Source organism: Mytilus edulis, chromosome 9 (assembly GCF_963676685.1).
Source record: "Mytilus edulis chromosome 9, xbMytEdul2.2, whole genome shotgun sequence".
NCBI lineage: Eukaryota > Metazoa > Mollusca > Bivalvia > Mytilida > Mytilidae > Mytilus > Mytilus edulis.
Genome location: NC_092352.1, coordinates 9982381 through 9996791, shown reverse-complemented (window position 1 = coordinate 9996791; position 14411 = coordinate 9982381). Strand labels below are relative to the sequence as shown.

Genomic DNA, 14411 nt, shown 5'->3' with positions numbered 1-14411 from the left:
TGAGAAATACTGAAATTCAAATGCGAATTGTCCGGAGGGTAACAATTTCGATCAAATGACAAAACTATACTCCTCGTTGAAAAGCCAACTGACTGATTTTCCTGGGGAAATAATTATGATGGTCAATTATGAGGTTTACTAATAATTAACGGATAAGTGACCCATCCAATGGCGATAAGCGGATTAGTTGTAATCACAACTTGTACCACCTGTTGAAAATGTTGATAACCTGGGGGTCATAAACTTGTCAAAAACATAAAGACAGGTAGATTTATAGTATTTTAATGCGAAAATATTTTTACACTTTCAAAATTTAAGTGACGAAATTTATTTGAAATACTTTCGTCAATGCGAAAACCCTTTCCTAAATTACGAAAGTGACGAGCGCTAGCAAAATCACTGATTTAAACAGTTGTTTATTTTTTCCAATTAAAAATTTAACACAGAAATTACTATTATAGAATGCATCTGTCAACTTTTTAAATTTTGTGTTTTACAGAACAAATGTATGCTTTTAAAGGTTGCACTATAGTCATATCTGATGGAATTAGGCTGTTTGTTTGTATGTAAAAGAGAGGCGAAAGATGCCAAGGATTATTCAAACTCTAAATTCGAAAACAAACTGACAATGCCATGACAAAAACAAAAATCAAAAATGAAAAACAAATACTCATAGAACAACACAAATCCCACCTAAAACTGAGGGTGATTTATTTTTTTAGTGACTTTCACTCAAATGTATTAACAATTTATGACTTGAAAAGTTTTGTACTGGCTGATAACTTACAAATCTTACTTTAAAATAAGGATGCTTCCAAAAAGAATACTTTTACATGTGTAAAAGCAGAATGAATGAAGACCGTCATATTTTTGTGATCCTTCTGTAATCTAGGAGTTCAATAACCATTCAAAATCCTTTGATATGTGTAAAATTGGATTGTTACATAAAAATCATGCTATTAACCCTTGTAAATCTGTTACATGAATCCAAAGTGATTTTTCTATTTGATGCTTTTAAATGTAAATATTTGTTTATTTTAACAGTTTTTCAAGGACTGATAAGAACCTGTTCCCATCCACCCATTGTTGACTTGGAGCAATCAGATGAAGACAAACCAGAAACAGGAGTCAGGTCCATAACATATAAGGACTACATAGAAATATGGACTGGACTGTTCAGTAGTCCCAAAATCAAGGCAAGCTGTACTTGTTATTTGCAGAATATTTTGTTTAAAAATTATAATTAAATAGAAAATAAAGTATCTTTATTTTGATTGGAACAGATTGACACCTGTGAATTGTAATATCTGAAGAATGGAAAAATCCAATTTCTTTTACTATGGATTCATTATTATTTATAAGATTTGAATGATCAACGAAGTACATATCATTGAAAGGCTTGTATACAGACTTTGTCAATGAACTTCAAATTCTCCTCATTAAAAGTAAATGAACAAATTCACAGTATATGAGGGTCCATGCTGAATTTAAAAATTCTGACATAATTGAAATCAATTTAAAAGCTGATTGACAGAAATCATAAATGACAAATTTATCCAGGCCATTCTTAGAATTAAATATTTTCTTTCTTTGTGATAGGACTTTGCACAGGCAGACATCAGTATAGACCAGAGACACAGATTGACGGAGATTCTATATGATGAACTTATCCAGGCCATACTTAAAATCATTGACAAGCTGGACCTGACATCCAACACATCTACTCAGATATCAGCTTTGGTATGTTGATATTGTTTCATTTTACCATTAAAGCAGTTGTTATAAATAAATCTGTTTTACTGTTCTCATTAAAGGTCAAGTAAACTTTTAATAAGTAGACTCTTGAACACTACTACAAGTATTACAGGTGTATGATGATAAAAGCCAATATTGGAATATCCTGTACTGGTTAATGGTTTGAGTTTTGTCTAGAAATTATTTTCTGAAATCTGAATATCATATTTTTGTTATATTTTGAATTTAATCCTCTATTTGTTTCATAAAAGCCCATCTTATGTTTATTTACAGACAGGAAATAGTGATGATGATGACACTGATGAAGCTAGTGCTGATCCTATACATGGAGTCCAAGCCAATAGACCTAAAGATTTCCAAATACTCATCAACCTGGTAGATTTCTGTAGGTATGTGTAAAATATATGGTAGATTTTTGTAGGTAGGATTATATATGTACCAGAAGTCCCAAACCAACAAACCTTAAAATTTTTATGTTTTCATTCACATGGTAGATTTCTGTAGGTAGCTTTAATTGGCATATAGGTTGTGCTAAGATTTGCAGCTTTTAGATATTGAAATTTTGACATAAGTTGACCACATTAGAAAGAAAGAGAATATTAAAACTTAATTAATGATTGCTTCAGTTGCTGTCAACAGTCTTAATTATTATTTTTAGAGCACCATCTTCACCTGTAGCTCTGTATGTACAACCTGTTAAATTTATACAATAATAAAAAGATGCTCATATCATATTTTACCTTAATTATCTTTGATGTTTTCAATTGATATGTTTTCTTACTTCTTTATAAATTTGCGACACTTTGAACTTCTTTTGCAGAGAATTATTACCACAGTATAACTACAATTTGTTTGAGAAATGGATGTTTACTTTCTGTCATACCATTGTACTCAAATCAACTGAGTAAGTTCTATTTTATACACACACACAAATTGTGATCTATGTTTAAATTTTTTTAAATCTTTTTATGGAAAAAATATTTGTCAGCAGCTGGAAAATGTAAACTGTGAAATTATTATTTTATTACTTTCATATAACTATTATAGTTTGTAGGATTTATATCTGTTAGATTGGTTGTGATAAAACATAGATATAGAGAATTGTCAAAAAGCCTTGGCAGGATTATACAGAATAGCTTTATTTTGACAGAGTTAAATTATTAAAGGGTTTCTACCCTCCAAATCAAACAAATTCCACCACTGTAGGATGTGATAGATTTACAAAGCATGTCAAAAATACATTTCAATGCTTCCAAAGAACAAGAATAAAATATGATAAAAGATATCACCAATAGAAACATAAAGCTGGACCCAGATGGCAGGAAATCATTATTACATCCATGGCAGGACAAACAATTCACTTTTATATTAACTGTGACTCATCAGTGACCTATTCTTAATTATATTCTTAATCATTAAATAGGCCAATAATTTACTGAAGTTTTAAGAAATCGTAGCAATCACTTTTAAAAATCTCTTGTTGCACAAATTTACTTGAGATATGGATGTAATTTTAATGAAGATAATTGATTCTTTTCAGGAATTCTTTAGTCAGTGGATTTTACAAGTTAATTGCAGTTGCCATGAAAATTGCCAACAAAATAAAGTTTTTTGAGGTAAAGAAGTATACAGATTATTTAAAGACTTTTATACAATTTTTATGCCCCACCTACGATAGTAGAGGGGCATTATGTTTTCTGGTCTGTGCCTCCGTTCGTCCATCCGGTTAAAGTTTTTGGTCGAGGTAGTTTTTGATGAAGCTGAAGTCCAATCAACTTGAAACTTAATACACATGTTCCCCATGATATGATCTTTCTAATTTTAATGCCAAATTATAGTTTTGACAACAATTTCATGGTCCACTGAACATAGAAAATGATAGTGCAAAGTTCAGGTTAAAGTTTTTGGTCAAGGTAGTTTTTGATGAAGTTAAAGTTACATCAACTTGAAACTTAGTACACATGTTCCCTATGATATGATCTTTCTAATTTTAATTCCAAATTAAAGTTTTGAGCCCAATTTCACGGTCCACTGAACATAAAAAATGATAGTGGGAGTGGGGCATCCGTGTACTATGGACACATTCTTGTTTTTTACTGATAATGTGTAGTTTTAATTAGAATTATTGGTTCTAGCTGAAAATTAAGTTATTTTCTTCGTATTGGTAAACATTATGTCCAGGATGAAAGTCTTAAATAATTGATAATTTGAAGTTTAGAATTTCTGCAGTACAAAAAAAGTAGATAACTTTGACTTAATACATTTATTCATGATTTCCATATTGGGTGTTTTAAAATGATAAAGATGCTTTAAAATTTCTACATCAGTAGTTATATTGAAAGTAGGCCTTTGAATATATGTTACAGCTTTGCAGGTTTAAAGCATGAAAATAAATTTGGTTTTATTTCCAAGCAATCATTTCCATTAAGACATTATTATCAAGTAAACTCATCTAACCTAAGACCTTAAAAGATGGATATTTTACCAAACAAACCTTCACTGTCCTATTTGATTTGGGTAAAAATATGTTGTTTCCAATCAAATTTCAGTTCCAATATTGTTTAAATGCCATATGATTCATAGTGAAAATAAATCAGCCTCAATTTACAGAACAGAATAATGATATTCTAAATTGCCACTTTTTTTACAGGATATTGTTAAAGACCCAGATAATTCCATGGAAGTTGATGAGGGAATAGTGACATCACAACAGACACATCCTTGTTTTCTCTTAGTATCAAAGTTCTCTAAAGAGGCAAGAAATTACTTAATTATTGTCTGTTGGTAGATTAGAAAATGAAAAATTAAAATTACACATTACATTTACATATTAAAGTATTCTGAGGTGAACAGTCTTGGGGACTTGTATATATGGAGCTGGCACATTAAAATTATGACAGAGCCTGTTCTTTTTCCAGTTCAAACCAGGAAATATTCATATCACATTGAAATGTTGTAATCCAGGACACGCTTGTAATATTGGCTCCTAGATGATGGTTTGCCATCAATTAATCAATCAATTATATCTAATTTAGAAACCAGATTTATAATTGTTGGTTAATTTTTGTTACTTTAGACTGCTAATTTTTAAAGACATGTTCATCTTAGTGATTGAAAAGGGTTAGGAAAGCACCTCCCGTTAGAATTGTTTTATGGTTTTTATATTGTACAATCAGTAAAAGTAGATGCATGAAGGGGAGTGTAGTATGCTGAGTGTTTTGACACCCTTCTAAATTTATTTCTGGTTTATGTCAAAGCCTTATGTTGTTTGTTTCAGGTATTAGTGAGAATGAAACAATACAGAGATGATTTACTAGCTTCTTGTTTGACCATGATATTGGCATTACCTAAAGAAATTATCACGGAAGAAATGTCAGAAGTTGTCCCAGCAATACAGGTTTGTGACTGTAGTTTAATTTTTGATAAGGGTCATCACATTATGTATTAAAATTTCTGTTTTGGTCAATTAAGATATTTTCTATGATCTTACAAACTGCTATTTTCTGCATCTGTGTACTGCTGTAATACATAAAAATGGGCAGTCATACATTTACATCAAATCATTAAAAAAACAATAAACTGTCATGTTTCATTTCTTAACTATAATTTCTATACTTCAAATTAAAATTGAGTTATTTATTGTTCTTATTGTATTGTAAAAGTTTTTATAACTAGAAAACCTATTTTTCAGGCTACTTTGACAATAGGTTTAAGTTATCTCCCCTTATCTATGGTGGCATTAGATGCTTTAGAGTATTGGTCAGCCACATTACCACCAAGTATACTGTCTCCACATTACCACAAAATATTGCCATACTTAGATAGCTATCTGAGAACTGCTGATCAAGGTAAATATAATATTGTTTCTCTATCTCAGAACTGCTGATCAAGGTAAATATAATATTGTTTCTCTATCTGAGAACTGCTGATCAAGGTAAATATAATATTGTTTCTCTATCTGAGAACTGCTGATCAAGGTAAATATAATATTGTTTATCTGAGAACTGCTGATCAAGGTAAATATAATATTGTTTCTCTATCTGAGAACTGCTGATCAAGGTAAATATAATATTGTTTATCTGAGAACTGCTGATCAAGGTAAATATAATATTGTTTCTCTATCTGAGAACTGCTGATCAAGGTAAATATAATATTGTTTCTCTTAGTAGAACTGCTGATCAAGGTAAATATAATATTGTTTCTCTATCTGAGAACTGCTGATCAAGGTAAATATAATATTGTTTCTCTATCTGAGAACTGCTGATCAAGGTAAATATAATATTGTTTCTCTATCTGAGAACTGCTGATCAAGGTAAATATAATATTGTTTCTCTATCTGAGAACTGCTGATCAAGGTAAATATAATATTGTTTATCTGAGAACTGCTGATCAAGGTAAATATAATATTGTTTCTCTATCTGAGAACTGCTGATCAAGGTAAATATAATATTGTTTCTCTATCTGAGAACTGCTGATCAAGGTAAATATAATATTGTTTCTCTATCTGAGAACTGCTGATCAAGGTAAATATAATATTGTTTCTCTATCTGAGAACTGCTGATCAAGGTAAATATAATATTGTTTCTCTATCTCAGAACTGCTGATCAAGGTAAATATAATATTGTTTCTCTATCTCAGAACTGCTGATCAAGGTAAATATAATATTGTTTCTCTATCTGAGAACTGCTGATCAAGGTAAATATAATATTGTTTCTCTATCTTAGAACTGGTGATCAAGGTAAATATAATATTGTTTCTCTATCTGAGAACTGCTGATCAAGGTAAATATAATATTGTTTCTCTATCTCAGAACTGCTGATCAAGGTAAATATAATATTGTTTCTCTATCTCAGAACTGCTGATCAAGGTAAATATAATATTGTTTCTCTATCTGAGAACTGCTGATCAAGGTAAATATAATATTGTTTCTCTATCTGAGAACTGCTGATCAAGGTAAATATAATATTGTTTCTCTATCTGAGAACTGCTGATCAAGGTAAATATAATATTGTTTCTCTATCTGAGAACTGCTGATCAAGGTAAATATAATATTGTTTCTCTATCTGAGAACTGCTGATCAAGGTAAATATAATATTGTTTCTCTAGTAGTTAAGAAATTTTAAAACACAATTACAGAGTTCGTATTCTAAAGACTTATGTTTTACTAATCCTTTTAGAATGCTGACTCATCAAAGGCAATTTATTTCAAAGTTGCATCATAACAATATTAATCTTCATGGTATTTCTAAGGTATATCTAGTTTGTTTAATTATATCCCTGCTCTCTTAGAAGATACTTGTTTATCTCTGCCTGTCCATCTGTTTTGACAGTCTGTTATGTATTTCTGTTGCATATTTCTCTACCAAGGTCATAACATTGATATATATATATATATCACTGAGCTTTATCCATTGATTCAAGTTCCTTTGATGTTCTACTTCCTTTTTGCAGAAAAAACTTAAATCATTGAATTTGAGCAGAAAAATAGATGTCATAGGATATGACTTATTCTATAACTAAATTTATGGTAATTTTTGCATAGCAATTTCAAGTTTCTCTTGTCTTATTTAAACAAATTTGCTTTTCCAAGTAACTTTACCATGAGGTTTAGAAATATTTTTTTTGTTTAGGATCAGATCAAGGATCAGCAGACAGTGTATTGAACCTGACAGCAAAGAAACCCAACAGTAAGAGAAAGAAAATGACAGTCAGACTGGTTACACAAAGGAAATCTAATGAAGAGGTAATTTATATTAAAACGAGTACATTTTTCTTAAACAACAGTAGCAATATACAAATCATGTGTAAATTAAAAATGTCATATTATTTTTAAAGTTTCTGATAAAAATAGTGTCTAATACATTTGAGAAATGTCTATATATTTGTTTTTGAAGCAGTCAAAGTTATATCTGCATGTATCCCTGTTGATATGATTTTGTTTTCCCATCAGAGTTCCTTAATATAGATCTGCTATTCACTCTAAATGGTCAAGTTGATTCAGTTTGTTGAAAATGTTTACAGACTGTGTCATGTCTTTGATGTTCCAACTGTCTTACTTAGCCATAATGTTGTCCCCCTTTTCTCTTTCATGACTTTGTGCAGATTATGACTTATCTGTATGCATAAATGAATATTTGTCTTGATATGTGTCACTAGCATTGCAGATTACCGAATAAAACTAAAAAAGAGTCAATGTTGTTTAATACCTTGATATCACTGTGATGTTTTTGTACATTTATTATTTTCTATGTTAACAGAGTTACCAGTCCGGATTATCGCAAGTAAAGTACCGTATTATAAAGTATCTTGGGAGCCTGGGTGGCTGTGTGAACTACAATCTGTTGGCTACAGCACAGGAGGATATTACTGAACAAGCTATCTCATGGGACACACATAAACATCTTAAGTTTGATATGCCTTTCATGGATATGAAACCTACAATTTATCTAGGTAAGGTTCAGGTTAATGTATTTTGTGAAATAGATATGACATGAATATTTGATTATATACAATATTACTGTAAAAACTGGTTGATTTGCAATAGATTATTGAATTCGTAAATAATGAAACTTGAAAAGTATCGAAATATTTATCTTAGACATGTTAGATGGTAATTGTTCACGAGCAAGCTATCGAACCAAGGATTATTGATAATTTTTAGATATGAAATGTCATGTGTTGGAGTTGACCAATGTAGAATTTTTGAGTCACAAACAACCAAATAAGTTCATTTGTCCCTATAACAAGACGATATCTCTGTCTTTGTTAATTGAAGTTCTATCCCTAAATTAACAGGTGTTCCCAATAAAGGTTTTACATAAAATGACAAATATGACAAAAATATGTACTGTAAACAAGTTTATTTTCACGAGTAGAAAAGTAACACAAATATAAATCGTCATGAATATGTACAAATTAGATCCAACTACTTCAAGTAAATATGAAAATCATGAAAACGGATAGAAAGGGCTATAGTGAAATAAAATATCCACGAAAATAAGTTGGTTTACAGTATTCAAAGTGTATACAAAGTCTCTTGAGAAGTCTAATGGTAAAACTTTCCTATAATAAGTAAATAAAAACAACTCGTCACTGTCATTGCCATAAGATATACTTTGTTACACTATTTGTTATTTTATTTCAGATTCCTTTTTACCAAGGATTGTAGAGCTAGCTACGACATCAAGTGACAGACAAACCAAAGTAGCAGCCTGTGAATTACTTCACTCCCTCGTCTTATTCTGTTTAGGGAGAGGGGCATCACAGTTAGGGCGTGGTCAGGAAAGATTTTCTATGGCTCCTCTTTACAAAAAGATGTTTCCTTCTCTTTTACAGCTGGCTTGTGATGTTGAACAGGTACATGCATGTTTCATTGATGCTAATATGTTACAAAGGAGTCATTCTATATGTAACCTTCTGTTTGTGTACTTTGTATCCTCCAGTATTGTTTGATGGATTTCAGTGAAACTACACAAATGTAGTATATTAAATGAGCATGTGCACAAAGCAAAATTCTTCATTTCACATATATTATTATTCTATGAGTCTTCAAATATTAGAAAAGAAAAATCGAAATATTTAACCATTTACATTATTTGTTATAGGTTGCTAAGCAGCTATTTGAGCCTCTGATTATGCAAATAATTCATTGGTTCACAAACAATAAGAAGGCAGAGAGTGAGGAAACCATGACACTACTGGATTCTATTTATGTATGTTAGAAACAAGTATTATTTTGATGATCATAGTTATGATATAAAGAAAAATATGCCATTACTAAAGAAAACCTTTATATCTCTGATTTGGTATTTCATAAATTATAGCAGTTGTATTTCTTTGTTTAAGAAGACATTTTGTGAAGGTGTGTGAAATTTAGAATTACTGAGATTTATATCAGTTTGATAAAGGCTTCTTTTATATTCTTTATCTTAATTAAATAGTTGAAACATGTCTCTCAACTAAAATATGTGACCATAATTCCTCATTTGGTATCAGATTCTAGGACCAGTAACATTAATCAGAAATGTTGATTTTACAGGATGGAATTATCCAGTCAACAGATACATCACTGAGGGATTTCTGTGCTGTTTGTCTCAAGGAGTTTGTCAAATGGTCCATAAAACAGACACCACCTAAGGTTAGTCAAATGGTCCATAAAACAGACACCACCTAAGGTTAGTCAAATGGTCCATAAAACAGACACCACCTAAGGTAAGTCCAATGGTCCATAAAACAGACACCACCTAAGGTTAGTCCAATGGTCCATAAAACAGACACCACCTAAGGTAAGTCCAATGGTCCATAAAACAGACACCACCTAAGGTTAGTCCAATGGTCCATAAAACAGACACCACCTAAGGTTAGTCAAATGGTCCATAAAACAGACACCACCTAAGGTTAGTCAAATGGTCCATAAAACAGACACCACCTAAGGTTAGTCAAATGGTCCATAAAACAGACACCACCTAAGGTAAGTCCAATGGTCCATAAAACAGACACCACCTAAGGTTAGTCAAATGGTCCATAAAACAGACACCACCTAAGGTTAGTCAAATGGTCCATAAAACAGACTCAAGGTTAGTTAAATGGTCCATTAAACAGACACCACCTAAGGTTAGTCAAATGGTCCATTAAACAGACACAAGGTTAGTTAAATGGTCCATTAAACAGACACCACCTAAGGTTAGTCAAATGGTCCATAAAACAGACATCACCTAAGGTAGATGGTCCATAAAACAGACACCACCTAAGGTAAATAGTCCATAAAACAGACATCATCTAAGATTAGTCAAATGGTCCATAAAATAGACACCACCTAAGGTTAGTCAAATGGTCCATAAAACATACACCACCTAAGGTTAGTCAAATGGTCCATTAAACAGACGCCTAATAAAAACAGACACCACCTAAGGTTAGTCAAATGGTGCATAAAACAGACACCACCTAAGGTTAGTCAAATGGTCCATAAAACAGACACCACCTAAGGTTAGTCAAATGGTCCATTAAACAGACGCCTAATAAAAACAGACACCACCTAAGGTTAGTCAAATGGTCCATAAAACAGACACCACCTAAGGTTAGTCAAACGGTCCATAAAACAGACACCACCTAAGGTTAGTCAAACTGTCCATAAAACAGACACCACCTAAGGTGAGTCAAATGGTCCATAAAACAGACACCACCTAAGGTTTGTCAAACGGTCCATAAAACAGACATCACCTAAGGTAAATGTATTGTTCTGAATCCAATGTGTTTGGTAGTTTTTCAATTAGTGTTTATTATTTTAATACTTATCGAGTAAATGAAAACTCTTGCAATATCAAGGAACTTTATCATACCTTTAGATTTATTTTGATAACTATTTTAATGTATGTTTTGAGGTTGCTGTGACTTCATTACTATGTCTGACATATGTTTAAGGTACTTTAATTTTTTGGGTAAAGATTGCATAGAATGTAATCAAAACCCTATGTTACTGACTTGATATCTATGTCTTCCAAGGCTTATCACTACCTTTTTGATACACAAAATATAGTGCATTGATCATAACATTCTATACTTCCTATCCATGAAGATTTCCAGACATTCATCAATGTAATATAAGCTGAGATACTCAAGTCTCAAAAAGATGATACATCTGTCAAGAAAATAACATAACTTTTGCAAGGTGCAGGAATGTAATATCTGTTCTAAAAATATAAATGATGTCATTGTCACAGTCATTTTTAAAAATTGGAGTTATCTCCCATTGTTTAGAATTATAGTTGAATCTACTACACCCAATGCTTTAATGACAATGCAATATTTTATTTTACTTTCCACTAATAAATTAACACAATCTTAACCCTTCTGTGCTTTGCTACAAGCGCTTTGATTATTGTCATATGTTCAGATTTTAATTATTAAAAATACTCATTGAAGATATTCTTATTTTTCTTGTTTCTTCGTCTTTATAATAATATTTTGATGGAACTGTGTTTCTTTTTATAATATACAAATTGACATTAAATATGTAAATACAGGTTTTGGAAAAGAGTCCTTTGAATATCAAATCTGTGTTAAAGAGACTATACAGTTATTCACTTCATCCAGGAGCCTTCAAGAGACTTGGGGCCTCTCTGGCATTTAACAGTATCTATACTATATTCAGGTAGGTATTTTACAGAAATTTAAAAATCTCATGTACATTTTCTATAACTACATGAATTTATCATATAATATGAAAATTGTTTAGTCTACCATGAATTATCTTGTTTAAACTTTTTATCTAAAATGTATAGAAAATAAATTCTCACAGCAATTGTATAAAATTTTAAAGTGTCATTCTTTTGGGCAATACAATGCCCCTTATTTTTACAACTGCTAAGATTTTGCATTTGCAGCCAATGGACGTATTATTCATTTAATCAATAACTATATTCTAAATTCTAAATAAAGATATGCAATAACTGTTAATTATTTTCTGAATGTATTTTCAGGGAAGAGGCCTCTTTGGTAGATCTATTTGCATTTGATATTTTGGTACATTTTGTTGAGAGTTTGGCTATAGCTCACACTGATGATAAATCACTAGGTATGCAAACTTTTAATTTTGTTTAGCTAAATAATGAGCTAGAGTGAACCTTTTGTCACCTGACCACCTTCTTCTGTTGATTAGTTTTATAAAAATTTTCCTTTAACATAAAACTTGTATGCAGTTGTATAAGTATAACCACTTCTAATTTCCAGGGAGAAAATGGCCCCACCCCTCAGTCATGGTCCATTGACTTTGAAACTTGCTTATTGAACATGCATTAATTTTTGATAAGGTCAGTTTATGGGAACCACTAATGTTAATTCAATGATAGTATCAGCATTTGTAAGAATTCTTTTCCATGGAGACTATTTGGCCCCACCCTAAATCTTGTTTATTAAAGTCCTTGTTTTTGTTTTAGGCACCCAGGAGCAGTGTAAGAAAACATTAGAACATCTGGAGAGGATTATCACAGTGAAAGCTGATATACTGAGAAAAGAAAATCCTAAAAGAAAGGAGCCTAAGTGTGTATTTTCTTATAGCTTTTATCAAACATCTGAACTTTTTTATATGAGTTTTAAATTTGGACATTGATTTGAAATCAAACCCTTGTAAAATATCATGAGTTACTGCCTACGTCTTCTAATAAACTCAAGTCCTCAGAAATAACTGACATTATTAAGGCAGGGGTAGTGTGTTCCATGGATAAATTCTGCTTCTATTCATAAGTGTTTAAATTTTCCTGACATTTAATGTACATCTTTTTCAGAGTTATAATGCATTGAAAGGATAGCTAATATTATTTTTTTAAGTCTTATTGTTTAGAGATATAATAAGATGTTAATTTCAATCTCCAGAGCCTGGTCAACACCAAAATTAGACATTGGTGTCCGATGGTTATTGCGAAGATGTGGAGCTCCTCATACAGAGTGTAGGCACATGTGTATGAAACTTGTTCATCAGTTATGTCCCCTTGTAGAAGGTAAATTAGATCACTATATAGAACTATCAAGGATTCAAGTTTTATGTATTATCACTTTATTGTAAAATAGAATTATTATTACGTCATTTCTGTATTTGTGTAATTTTTCATGAAGCTAGTGCAAAAAATAAACATTTGTGTATTGTGTACTTCAACTTTATGAGGATAATAAAACCCGATCAGATTTATTTATTGATAATAGGGGGAAAGGTAAATAGTGAGATCAAAAGTGTAAGGCTTAAAAGATTACTGTAATATTACTTGTATAAATTGTATTATACTGCAATCAGCTATTTTACTATACAGATAAAGCTATACGTATAAACGTTAGCTTTATACGTCAATGACCTCAACTCACCTATAAGCCCCGCCTACTTACAACGTCACGTCACAACCATGACAACGTGGAGTAACAATGGTCAAACTTTTATGAATTTAAACCTGTTATGTCTTCAAATTGGTAATTTATATACCATGTTTATCAAATGTTATTAATTAAATTCATTTTCCCTTTCTTATTCCTTAAATTGTCAATGCTTACCGCCTAGACTACCGTCATAGGGAAATACCCCCAAAATGGTACCCCAAGGGGGAAATTCCTAACACTTTTTTTTAATAATATTTGTTTCATATTTTTATTATTTTTTTATTTTTTTTATCGATTTCAGTATAAAAACAATATACGTATAGTGTCTTGAAATATGAAATTTATTTGTATTCGTCACGAAACGGGAAAATGCTCGGTAGAACCTCGCATTTTCCCGTTTCTAAGCCTCATACAAATAAATTTCATATTTAAAGACACTATACGTATATTGTCTAATTAGAATTGACACAAAAAAGAGAATATGTTCTACAGTTGTTAGATAACCCTGATTAAAGATATAAGGTATCTGTTAATATCACCTTTGAGGTAATACTACAATTCTATGTTGAATTTCAGATACAAATGGCACCGTATTGGTGTTCAAATGATAATGGTGGGATACAGAATTGAGAATTGAAAAAGGAATTTGTCTAAGAGATAACAACCTGACCAAATAGCAGAAAACAGCCCCTTTTTGTGAACAGCCTTTAATATATTTGTTTGCAAATTAAAATTCATGACCATAAATTTAAAATGTGCATATCCCAATTTAAAGATGAAAAATGATTTTGTGT

The 14411-nt window shown here is 31.1% G+C and overlaps 1 protein-coding gene across 5 annotated transcripts in view; it reads left to right on the top strand.

The window, feature by feature from the left end:
* LOC139489492 (DNA-dependent protein kinase catalytic subunit-like) overlaps positions 1–14411 on the top strand; it is an 89714-nt gene that overhangs the window by 13265 nt on the left and 62038 nt on the right. For 4 of the 5 annotated variants that reach the window (XM_071275936.1, XM_071275935.1, XM_071275938.1 and 1 more), the window contains 17 exons: positions 1045–1196; positions 1600–1740; positions 2029–2144; positions 2576–2659; positions 3296–3371; positions 4406–4510; positions 5033–5152; positions 5447–5603; positions 7386–7498; positions 8013–8205; positions 8900–9111; positions 9360–9467; positions 9794–9892; positions 11778–11905; positions 12234–12328; positions 12690–12792; positions 13126–13250. In XM_071275936.1, coding sequence (XP_071132037.1) covers positions 1045–1196; positions 1600–1740; positions 2029–2144; positions 2576–2659; positions 3296–3371; positions 4406–4510; positions 5033–5152; positions 5447–5603; positions 7386–7498; positions 8013–8205; positions 8900–9111; positions 9360–9467; positions 9794–9892; positions 11778–11905; positions 12234–12328; positions 12690–12792; positions 13126–13250 — 2127 coding nt within the window. Of the gene's footprint in view, positions 1–1044; positions 1197–1599; positions 1741–2028; positions 2145–2575; positions 2660–3295; positions 3372–4405; positions 4511–5032; positions 5153–5446; positions 5604–6820; positions 6838–7385; positions 7499–8012; positions 8206–8899; positions 9112–9359; positions 9468–9793; positions 9893–11777; positions 11906–12233; positions 12329–12689; positions 12793–13125; positions 13251–14411 lie in introns of those variants that run through there. The other variant, XM_071275939.1, reaches the window with a different exon arrangement.